The 12,646-nt window shown below is 45.0% G+C and overlaps 1 protein-coding gene across 1 annotated transcript in view; it reads right to left on the bottom strand.

The window, feature by feature from the left end:
* The window catches only part of SCN1B (sodium voltage-gated channel beta subunit 1), a 76,814-nt gene that overhangs the window by 14,493 nt on the left and 49,675 nt on the right, over positions 1-12,646 (bottom strand). The window contains exons 3-4 of the mRNA XM_068241927.1: positions 6,852-7,089; positions 1,043-1,184 (exon numbers count right to left, since the gene is read on the bottom strand). Of these exons, the coding sequence (XP_068098028.1) occupies positions 1,043-1,184; positions 6,852-7,089 (380 nt within the window). The remainder of the gene's footprint in view (positions 1-1,042; positions 1,185-6,851; positions 7,090-12,646) is intronic.

Genomic DNA, 12,646 nt, shown 5'->3' with positions numbered 1-12,646 from the left:
CCACCCCCATAAAAAACACCCCCCTCACATTTATACCTTGCCACCCTTTCTCCCTTCCCTCCCAGCTAGGCAGGGGTTATATAACAAATGTGTCCACTATGACTATCATAACCATGTGGGCATTATGACTCCACCCACCTTGGCCATGTGCGGCCTCCATGACTTCACCCACCCACAATAACACCTGCTCTGCAAAGGCAAAATCGTTTCAGAGAAAGGGTAGCATATTGTGGCCCCCGACAGATCCCCCCTCCCATCAATGTGAGTGCAGTGATGGGCCCCAATGACAGATCCGTGGTCCCTCCCGCAAGACCATCAGCGCCGATTACCAGGAGGCTCCAGCACTGAACGATGTAAGCGTTGTCATACTCTTGGAACCAGGGGACCAAGGCTTTGCGGTGTGGCTGGATCTGGGGTATCTGCACAAGGCATGGATCTCCCAGTGGCTTGGAGCTGCAGGAACCACCATGTCACGGACCTCTCAGGTGGTGGAATCAGTCTGGTGGCAATAGACTGCTGCAGTATCTACTTGTAGGGGACACATAGGACACCTGGTGCCGGTTTGAATGGTATTATTCAGTCCATAAGACACTCTGACTTATCCCAACACCTTTTTGGGGTAGAAAAAGTGCATCTTATGGTCTGATGAAGCCTATTTAGTAACTGATGGTAGGTTGCCAGTGGCTTGTCTTGCAGAAAAACGCTTGCCATCGTTACCCATTGATTTGTTGTCCCATCTTGAGCCCTAAGGGGCACGCGTAACTGGGGACGCTGTCAACACTAGAAGCTACATGCAGCGTCTCAGAAAAAAATCGATGCACTGTGGCGCTAGTGCAATTGATGGCCCTCGATGGTACACATATTGAGATGAATGCTTCCATAAATCTCAATACAGCAACACTGCGGATCCTGGTGGTAAACCATGGGGACAGCCAGTTGCCAGTTAAACCAAACCTAATTCACTGATTGTCTTCAGAACATAAATCTGGAAATATGAAGCTTTTTCAGTGGCTTTGCCAATTATGGAATTCAAGGTACTCACGCATTTTCCAGCGCGGCCTCCTCTCCTGCCGCTGCGATCTTTCTGTAACAGTAGACCATCTCCACCACCAGCCATATTGTCAGCACCACTATGAGGACGTACATCATGATCTCTGACACTATGGAAGCCACATCACGGTTCGCTGGAAAGGAATAAAGGACATTTGTGTGATTTCAGCAGTTTGGCATTAGGGTACTTCGTGTGCAACAGAAGCTGGTGGAGAGGCATGTGATTGGTTTAGTCAGATGACAGATTTGCAATGTGCTGATTGGCTGGTGATGATCAGGTGTTGCTTCAGTTACCTTATGCAGGAGAACAGAGGCGCCAAAAGGATAAAAGGAAGCTAAATGAGCTTAAAAAAACAAATTATTGGTAAATAGAGGAGGTGGTGGTGGACTTACCTCCTCCAAGTAGACACACAATGACTGTAGTAAAGACAGTCAATATATTTTATTTATGAACTCCAAATATGCAACGCGTTTCGCAGGTTTGATCCCGCTTCATCAGGCAATAACAACGGAGCAATAGCATATGTGGTCAGTAGAAGAGCCAGGCACCTATCCTTTTGGCGCCTCTGTTCTCCTGCATAATGAGTCCACCCTGGGTGGAGGGTTGAAACCCCTTTTTCTCATCTACAGAGAGCGACTTCTTATTCCTGAGTGGGGTCAGGAAAATCTCCCCACCTGCTTTTACAGTGGTTGCCTAATGGTAACCCTGGTTTGTGAGTATTAATATTTACTCTATCTAGTAACCATTTACAAGTACATATTACACTATTGGGGCTCTTGGTGTTCCTTGTTTTTATCTCGTTGCTTCAGTTACCTGTTCAGGCTAAAGGAAGAAGTGATGACGGCTAATTAGACCCTTTCAAGATGATCACATGCCTTTCCATGAATCCACCCCCGCCTCCATCGAGTATAGGTAGCCACATGTGCCCCCAGTGTAAGGTAGCCCCCTCATCCAGTACATGTGTCCCAGTAGTCCCCCATCTAGTGTAGGTAACCACATGTGCCCCCAGTAGTAGGTAGGCCCCCCTCATCCAGTGTAGGTAGCCACGTGTAACCCCAATATTAGGTAGCCCCTCATCCAGTATATAGGTAGCCACATTTGCCCCCAATATTAAGTCATAAAGAGGAGGCACTAGACGTGGCTGAGGCGAAATCCCAGCACCAAGAGGTGTAATGAGGATCTTAAGCATGCCCCACTTGGACTCTGCAATCACCAGGGGAGGTGGGGGCACACCGGGCGTTCATTCACTTTGCTGGTTTGGTACCTTAAAGACAGTCACTAAGTATTAAACAAAAGGAACAGAGGTGCCAACATAGGATAAAATATATTAAAATCAGTAAAAAAGGACGTAGTGGTGGACTTGCCTCCAAGAAGAGGACGTTAGAAAAGATGTTCTTCACTGCAGGACCAAAATATCTCTGTGACAAAATCTACAGAGTACACCCAGGCAACAACCCTAATAGCTCCAGCACAATCCAGCAGAGATGACAGCACATCTGGAGACTGTTCTGTCTTGGAGTCATCAATCTCAGACCCTAGCTCCCAGGGTAGCCCCATCAAGGCTGTCCTCTGCAACGTCAGATCACTAAACAACAAAACATCAATCATACATGATCTAATAGAGCCTTCTGATCTGGCCTGCCTGACTGAAACCTGGCTTTCTGAACCAGTTGGCCCCACCCTGGAGGCCGCCGTGCCAACAAACTATTCCGTGATATACTGCAACAGGAAAGAACGTAGGGGTGGAGGGGTTGCACTTTGCTTTAGATCAGCTTTGAAAATCAGACCACTTACTGTAGGACCTACCAACTCGTTTGAATGCTTGGGGGTGCAACTTTCAGCTGAGAAAAACATTAACATATTGCTGATCTACCGTCCACCAGAAAAATATTCAGACTTCCTTAAGGAACTTGTAGACCTCCTATGCAACCTAACACTGGAACACCCCAGATGGATTGTTCTTGGATATTTCAATACATGGGTGGATGACTCCTCTTCACAATTTGGAATAGAGCTACCTCGTGCCTTACATGAACTGGGCTTCCTCCAATCAACCAGCTCTGCTACTCATAGGAAAGGTCACACTCTGGACCTTATATTCCATACTGGGCTGTCAATAGCCAATGTGGAAATTAATCCTGTTGCCTGGTCAGACCATCACACTATCCACTTCTCCCTCTCAATACCAGCTGTCAAACACCAGGTCAAGAATCAAATAAAATACTGTCGCTTAAAAGGGCTAACACCTCAACATATCCGAGATAACCTTAGCTTTAATGAATTGACTGACTCCAGCTTGGACCCTGATACTCTGGTGTTTTAAATACAACAAATGTGTGTCCTCCACCTTTGAGACCATTGCTCCTCTGTGCACCAAATATCTTACTCCACACCATCATGCACAGTGGTTTGATAACGCTATAAAAGAGCTGAACAGACAAGGCCGAAAACTTGAGAGACTGTGGCGCAAATCTCAGTCCCCAGAAGACAAACATGCCTTAATCCTCCACTTGAAGAAGTACCAAAAGGTAATCACGGGAAAAAAATCATCCTTTCTATCACAAGAGATTGCAAATGCAGTTAACAAACCAGCCCAACTGTTCCGCACAGTGGAAAAACTCTGCAACCCGGCATGTCAAAAACTTAATATCGAGTCTTCAAAGGACCTCTGTGACCAATTTGCCCATTTCTTCACAGACAAAGTCTCCGCTATAAGGTCCACCATCCAACTTACAGCATCTGAGCCTAATATAGCGCGAAGACCATTAGCAGAGACAACGTAACACCTTGGTCAAACTTCAAAGAAATTGATGAAGAAGTCACATCAAGCATCCTCCTTCACCTCCGCCTAACTACCTGTGACCTGGATCCTGGCCCAACACAGTTCATGTTGAACTGCCCCGACCTGTTCGTACCGGTATTCCTCAAAATTGTTAACTGTTCCTTACAATCAGGGATATTTCCTGCTTCACTGAAGGAAGCAATCATCAGGTCTCTCCTCAAAAAACCCTCCCTGGACCCAGATGCAATGACCAGCTACAGACCTGTCTCTAACCTCCCATTTCTGGGCAAGCTAATTGAAAAAGCTGTTTACCTCCAGCTAGAAGCCAAAATCCTACAAAACAACAGTTATGACCCATTCCAGTCTGGCTTCAGGAAACACCACGGCACTGAAACTGCCCTCATCCAAATATGCAACCACCTGCTCATGGCAAGAGACAGAGGAGAGTGCTCGATCCTCATACTGCTAGACCTTTCTGCAGCCTTTGATACAGTTGACCATGACATCTTGATAAACAGGCTACAGGAATACTGTGGCATTGATGGCATAGTTCTTCAGTGGTTCCAATCCTTCTTGAGTGGCAGAACCCACAAAGTGTCTATGGGGCCCTTCCTGTCCACCCCTGTATCACTTAAGTATAGGGTGCCCCAGGGCTCAATCCTTTCTCCCCTGCTTTTCATGATTTACATGTTACCGCTTGGAAAACTAATCCAAAAACATGGCCTGACATACCACTGCTATGCGGACGACACCCAACTATATCTTTCCTTCAAGCCTGGTGTGACAGACCCAACTCTAACTATAAACGCCTGCTTACGTGAACTACAGCAATGGATGAATGACAACTGGCTGAAACTAAATGCAGACAAAACTGAAGTCCTTCTGATTGGAGGGCAGAGCATGATAACAAAACAACTTAACTTGCAGTCTTCACCACTGGGAATAGGAGGCACGGATCTACGCAGCTCTGATCATGTGCGTAGCCTGGGAGTTCTAATTGATGGGAATTTAAACTTCAGAACTCAAATCTCTGCTGTGGTGAAATCATCCTATTTTCACCTGAAGAACATTGCAAAAATCAAGCACCTCATCCCCCCAGAAGATCTGCCAACCTTAGTCCACGCCTTCATCACATCCCGACTGGACTACTGTAATGCTCTCTACACTGGCCTTCCAAAAAAGGTCTTGTACCGCCTACAGCTGATACAGAATACTGCTGCCAGACTGCTAAACAACCAACCCCGTCACTGCCACATAACGCCAGTCCTGCACTCCCTTCACTGGCTACCTATAGAATGGAGGGTCCTATTCAAGATCGGCCTACTGACATTTAAATTCCTGAATAATCTAGGCCCTGGATACATGAAAGAAATGTTGCAGCTGCGTAGCAATCCCTGCATTCTCAGATCCACAGGTTCTAATAATCTAGTCATACCCAGAGTCCACTTGGAAACTTTTGGTCCCAGAGCCTTCTGTCATGCTGCCCCTACGTTTTGGAACTCCCTACCTCAACAGATCAGGACAGCTCCATCCCTGGCCGTGTTTAAATCCAGACTGAAAACCCACCTGTTCAGTTTGGCATTTGCAGAATTATAACTTTTGTTGTGTGAATACTTCATCCTACTACCAATTACTGAATCTGAGAGAGCCCAAGCGCTTTGAGTACTATGGGAAAAAAGAGCTATAGAAATGTTATTGTATTGTAAGAAGATGGACTCAATAAGTCTAGATTAAAGGTCTACCACTACCTCCCTTTTAACCGATTTTAATATATTTTATCCTATGTTGATGCCTCTGTTCCTTTTGTTTAATACATATACTGAGGTCCACTCTAGGTGAAGGGGTGTTTCCCATTTTTCAGCACTACAGAGAGTGACTTTTTATCCTGCGTTCAACTTCCCCACCTGTCTATGCAGTGGTTGCCTTGGTGGTAACCCATGTTTGTGAGTATTAATCTTCAAGTTTTTTCAACACTGTCCATTATCTAAACATGCTATGCTATATTGGGCTATTGGCTTTTCCTTCTATTTTATTTTACAAGAAAGTCGAGAAGGTTGGGTACTCTACAGACATCCACTAAAGTCTGGTAGCCAACACACATCACTAAGATTTGGTACTCTATAGACATCACTAAGGTATGGTACCCTACGGTCATCCAATAGAGTCTGGTACCCTACAGACGTCACTAAGGTTTGGTACCTTACAGACATCACTAAGGTTTGGTACCCTACAGTCATCCACCAGAGCCTGGTACCCTACAGACATCACTAAGGTTTGGTACCCTACAGACAGCCACTAAAGTCTGGTACCCTACAAACAGCCACTAAAGTCTGGTATTATACAGAAATCACTAAGGTTTGGTACCCTACAGACAGCCACTAAAGTCTGGTACACTACAAACAGCCACTAAAGTCTGGTACCATACAGAAATCACTAAAGTTTGGTACCCTGCAGACAGTCACTAAGGTTTGATACCCTGTAGACACTCACTAAGATTTTGTACCCCCACGGATAGTCCGTTTGGTACCCAACAAATTTCACTAGTTGGTTAGGTTGGGGGTTACCCTACTGACGGTCACTGAGATATAGTACCCTACAGACAGTCAGTTCGGGTACCCTTACAGTGAGTAACTAAGGTTTGGTAACGTATAAACGGTAAAATGTTGTACCCTGCAGACATTACTAAGGTTGGGTACCCTACAGATAGTCACTAAGGTTTGGTACCCTACAAAAAGTAATGTTTCGTATGCTGCAGATATCATTAAAGTTGGGTACCCTACAGGCTCCACTAAGATTTGGTACCCAACAAACATCACTAAGGTTTGGTACCCTACAGATTGTCACTGAGATATAGTACCTACAGACAGTCAGTAAAGTTTGATACATTAGTCTCTCACTAAGGATGGCTACCACCCTGGACCATCTGTTATACAAGATGAGGTAGCTGTCATATCCTAACTAAACAGACACCATTGATTTCACTTTTATTTCTGTGCTCAAGTTATTCTGGCCACTCACCTATGTCCACTACGACCACCTGGATGTATTTGGTGACATTAGTGTTGTACTCGTGACTCTCAAACATGAGCGTTCGGTTGACCCTGCACATGTACTCCCCTTGGTGTTCATGGGTGACGTTGGTGATGACAACGGACATGTCCTGCAAGTCTTCAGAATGGGCACTGCCATTCCACTTCAGTCGTCCCTTGAAACGATCATCCAGGATTTGCTCGTTGCGGTAACTGTATGAGAGGATCTGCCTCAGGAGAAACAAAGAAATTCATTAAAGTTGATCTTGCTCTAGGACAAAAACAAAAGTTTCAAATAAAACAGCAAATTAAGAGTACAGAAATTCAGAAGAACATTAATCGAGATGCAATGTTTCCAGTGAAATTCCTTAGGTCATGTTACCCAGAAACCATTGCACTGACAGCAGAGTGGGTGTTTCCAGCTAGTAAACAGTTTTCACTCTCTGGCTGCTCTCTGTGCAGCTGACAGATTGAAGGTCGGTATCCACGACACAATTTTTGTAGCATCCAGCAATTTTTTCTCTGAACAATCGATTTTCACGATATTGTGTAACATTGTTTAACTAAACTCAGTTAAACAATGTTTAGAGATCTGTGGAGATTGTCATGACGGATTCCATTGTGGACTATCGTTCTGATTCCCATAGACTCCCACGCTAATTACTGTGACCGTTTGAAGTCTAGTTCGTGCCCGTTGCTTATTCCTGCAGTACACAATTGCAGAGGATGGATTGGGTATCTGATTGTTCATTGCACCACTGCCGTCGAGGATCCCTGATCCATCTTCAGGTACTTAGCTTAACTCTCCAAGCATATCTGACAAGGGCTCCTGCGCAGGGGTGGACTGTGCTCACCAGTGGTGTAGCTAAGGAGCTGTGGGCCTGGATGCAAGTTTTACAATGGGGCCCCCAAGCACTCTATTCATAACAATTGATACGGCACACCAAAACCTGCCAATGGCAACCACAGTGTCAGAGGTGCAAGGAGGGGATGGGGAGCAGTTTGTTAATGATTACCACTATTCAAAAGAAAGTGATTATTATGAGCACAGGACCAATACAGAGCTAATACTGTAATTGAGGGAAGGCCCTTTGGGGCCCCGATGCGGTCGCTACCTCTGCACCCCCTATTGCTACGCCCCTGGTGCTCACACTCTATCCTCCATGCTTCATGCTAGTGGGCATGTGCAGATCATACTCACGTATCTGCTTATTCATGGTCAAGAGGAAGAAGAGGGTCCTAGGCAGCAGCTGTGGGCTCCAGAAGGATCTGGGAAACTTCTGGACCATCCAGAGGCTTACCTCTACTCAGGTAAGTATCTAACGTCAATGTTTTTTGTCTTCGCAGATTTTGCTTTACTCTCTGACTGGGCTTCATGGACACAGGAAGTCAGTTCCCTGAATTTGGCCTACTTGGTGCATGACTGTTGGTTAACCTGAAATGTATGCCCTGTTCCAACTGTCGCTTTTACAGTGTTGATTTACAAATAAGCAATACGTCTGTCTGATGTGGGCAACAGCAACAGACACAAATGCCAACCACACAATTTACAGCTTAGGCTGAAACATTATTCCATACGCCTGTAACAAAACACAATTTCAAAGCAAAGAAAAAAAGTGCCGTTATGGCAGAAAAAAGGCCAATGTTTTCAGAGATCTGCTTCACCGAACAAGATAGGCAAAAGGTTCACTTTAAACGTTCATGCCTCCTCTCTAAGATGCCACCCGTGGAACTGGACATATGAGCTCTTAAATGTAGAAAAAGAGTTGTGGGTGTAGGCTACTGGGTGAAGTCTCCACCTGGTTTCTTAAATTGCCTAGGCAGGGTATGGAGTCAGCAGGATCATCCATATGGCAACCTAGGCAGGTGCCTGGGGCCTGGTGGGTTTCAGGGGGCCCAACACCCACTTTCTCTGTCCCGTCTCCTCCCACCTCAGATTGCCGAAATGACCATCAGTATAAGCCAAAACTAGTACCTTGCCTAAGGCCCCATTTCATCTCAATCCATCATTGTATGGGGTGGTGGACTTTCCCTGCTATCTTCTTCCAACCCACATAACGTCCGAGTTCTGGACTTTGTTGACAGACCTAAATAGCTGTTTGCATAGCCTGTACATCTTAAAGGTTACCTGTAACCACTTTCAAGATTTTTAGTTGTCCACAATTGGTATGCACCTTCAAGGCTGACATACCCATCTGTGGGATCAGTTCACCTGTGCAGTCGCTGCAGGTCCTCGTATTCTGCCAGACCAGTAAAGTCTTTGACAACAATGTCGAAGACAGAGAGACAGGAAGAGGTTGAGCTCCCCACTCTGTCCCGCCCCCATCCCAGAAAAGAGTGGCCAGGAGCAACAAAAAATGGAAAAATTAGGTCAGGGAAGAATACTGAATCTGTTCATATAGGTTTATTAAGTGTTTTCCAGTGTTACAGGTGTACTTTAAAAATAAAATGAAATGTGAAGAAGGGGCGTCTGTATATTTATAAGTCACTCGTGTCTCTTGATTTCTAAGGGTTTTTGAAGAGCTCAGAATTAGCAGGTAAATAGCTTTGAAGTTCTGTGTTGCTGTCGGCTGCCTTGCACAGAACGCCAGCTGAGCTCATTCACCGCATGAATAATTCACACACAGGCATCCGATTCAAAATAAACTGCAAGATGTGCAGGAATTCTAAGCCGAGGATTCTGGTGCCGGGAATGTGAAAGACGGAGACGACCTCAGAAATAGATATTATACCCCTGATGTGGGATCCCCTGATGTCAAGTCACTAAGGGCTCCTTTGCATAGACAGTGGATAGCGGTGAGCCCACCAGCTGGATCTCAAAGAAGCTTCCAAGCAGGTGCAATGTTTGGCACATGGGCAGTGGATAGCAGTGGGACCACCATCTGCCAGCTGGATCTCAGGGAAGCTTCCAGGCTGCTGCAATGGTTGGCACATGGACAGTGGATAGCGGTGGGACCACCATCTGCCAGCTGGATCTCAGGGAAGCTTCCAGGCAGCTGCAATGTTTGGCACATGGGCAGTGCATAGCGTTGGGACCACCATCTGCCAGCTGGATCTCAGGGAAGCTTCCAAGCAGGTGCAATGTTTGGCAAATGGACAGTGGATAGCGGTGGGACCACCATCTGCCAGCTGGATCTCAAGGAAGCTTCTAGGCAGCTGCAATGTTTGGCACATGGACAGTGGATAGCAGTGGGACCACCATCTGCCAGCTGGATCTCAGGGAAGCTTCCAGGCAGCTGTAATGTTTGGCACATGGGCAGTGGATAGCGGTGGGACCACCATCTGCCAGCTGGATCTCAGGGAAGCTTCCAGGCAGCTGCAATGGTTGGCACATGGGCAGTGGATAGTAGTGGTGGGACCACCATCTGCCAGCTGGATCTCAGAGAAGCTTCCAGGCAGCTGTAATGTTTGGCACATGGGCAGTGGGTAGTGGTGGGTCCACCATCTGCCAGCTGGATCTCAGGGAAGCTTCCAGGCTGCTGTAATGTTTGGCACATGGACAGTGAATAACGGTGGACCCACCATCTGCCAGCTGGATCTCAGGGAAGCTTCCAGGCAGCTGCAATGTTTGGCACATGGGCAGTGGATAGCGGTGGGTCCACCATCTGCCAGCTGGATCTCAGGGAAGCTTCCAGGCAGCTGCAATGTTTGGCACATGGGCAATGGATAGCGGTGGGCCCACCATCTGCCAGCTGGATCTCAGGGAAGCTTCCAGGCAGCTGCAATGTTTGGCACACGGGCAGTGGATAGCGGTGGGACCACCATGTGCCAGCTGTCAATAATCATCCCACCACACCGTTTTTTTACTATCTTCCAAAAATTCATAAAAAACTTACCAAACCACCAGGTAGACCAATTATATCCGGCATAGGCTCCATCACCAGTAACCTTTCCAAATTCATTGATCAACACTTACAGCCACTAGTAAAAACATTGCCATCGTATTTAAAAGATTCCCAACACTTGATAGATTTGCTCAAATCGATTCCGTGGCAATCAGACTATACATGGTTAACTTGCGACGTTTCTTCACTCTACACCAATATTCCACATGCATTCGGACTCCGGTCACTCGAACATTTTCTATCCACTAACCCATCTATGCCCGTATCACAACAACAATTCATTAAACATTGTGCAGAATTCATCTTATATCATAACGTCTTTTCTTTTTCTGACAAATATTACCATCAGATCACTGGTACGGTCATGGGAAGTTCCTTCGCGCCCTCGTACGCTAATCTGACCATGGGACTTTTAGAACGATTGAAATTTAGTGAATCACACCCCTTCAGTCAAAACATCGTAGTAGATATATAGACGATCTCATCTTCATCTGGAAAGGCGATCAAAATTTGATCCCAACATTCCTACAATTCCTCAATGACAACCCAGCAGGCCTTAGTTTCACATCTCAACATCATACTCATACAATCGAATTTTTAGACCTGGTTTTATATAGCACGGACAATACTATCAAAACAAAAACCCATTTCAAACAAGTTGATTCAAATAACTATATACACTTTGATAGTTTTCATCATCGCCCATGGACTACCAATACACCTTATTGCCAATATAAAAGGATATTCCGAAATTGTACCGAGTTCTCCGAATATCAGACACAATCTGACATTCTTACCAAAAAATTCATCGAACGTAAATATCCAAAAAAACTTATAAAAGACGCCAAACGCAAAGCCACAATAACTTCGGCTCCTCCTTCCCATACAGTCAATACCCTAGATCCCTTCCCCAGATTCATTACCAACTACAGTAACCAAAACAAACAAATACGCTCTATTCTACAAAATAGGTGGGAAATTTTGACACAAGACCCGTTCCTTAAATCATCATTACCCAAAAATCCGTTACTCACCTTCAGAAGAGCTCCTAATTTGCGGAGCTTACTGGCACCCAGTAGATTCAGATCCACCAATAATTCTATAACCAGGACTACTCAACATACAAACCAGGGCTCGACTCCCTGTAAACATACACGCTGTACAGCCTGCCAATACATTAACACCACAGAAAAATTCCGATCAAATAGTACCAATCAGGAATACACCATTAAACAAAGCATCTCATGCACATCGAGAAATGTGATATACCTCATGTCCTGTCCGTGTAAACTCCAATATGTAGGCCGCACTACCCAATTAGTCCGAGAACGAGTAGGTCAACACAAAAGAAACATTTTGAAACAATTTCCCATGCACAGTGTATCGAGACATTTCAGCACCCACCATGGCGGTGATCCACAATTCCTCACCATAACCCTTATAGAATCCACACAGGCACCAAATATTGTTGAGGTGCTAAGACAAAAAGAAATGTTCTGGATTCAGATTCTGAGGACCCTGGTCCCCGAGGGCCTCAATGAAGTATTGGAAAAACTATTTTAATCCGATGATTTTTCGCTCTCTTTTAATTTTTTATTTTTTATTTTTACTATATTAACTTTTCATTGTCATTTTTACCTTTATTTTTTGTTGTTTTTTTTTTTCCCCTTGTGTACCTGTTTCTAGGGTTGTATTCCAACAGTTTCACATAACTTTATTGAATGGTGCTAGCAGAATCTCTTTATCATCTGTTTCATGTTTATATTTTACATTTTATGGTTGGTCTGTATATTCTTATGGTGCAGTCGTTTTCAGTGTAATATGTATAATACTTTGACACTTGAGGCAAATATTGTTACCACCTAGCAGATTTCCACACATTTGGTAAATTAACATATCACTATCACATAAGAGATAAGAGATACAATTTGACTTATTA

This window comes from Hyperolius riggenbachi, chromosome 6 (genome assembly GCF_040937935.1).
Source record: "Hyperolius riggenbachi isolate aHypRig1 chromosome 6, aHypRig1.pri, whole genome shotgun sequence".
Taxonomy (NCBI): domain Eukaryota; kingdom Metazoa; phylum Chordata; class Amphibia; order Anura; family Hyperoliidae; genus Hyperolius; species Hyperolius riggenbachi.
Note: the sequence above shows the minus strand (reverse complement) of the source record. Positions and strands in the feature narration are given on the sequence as shown.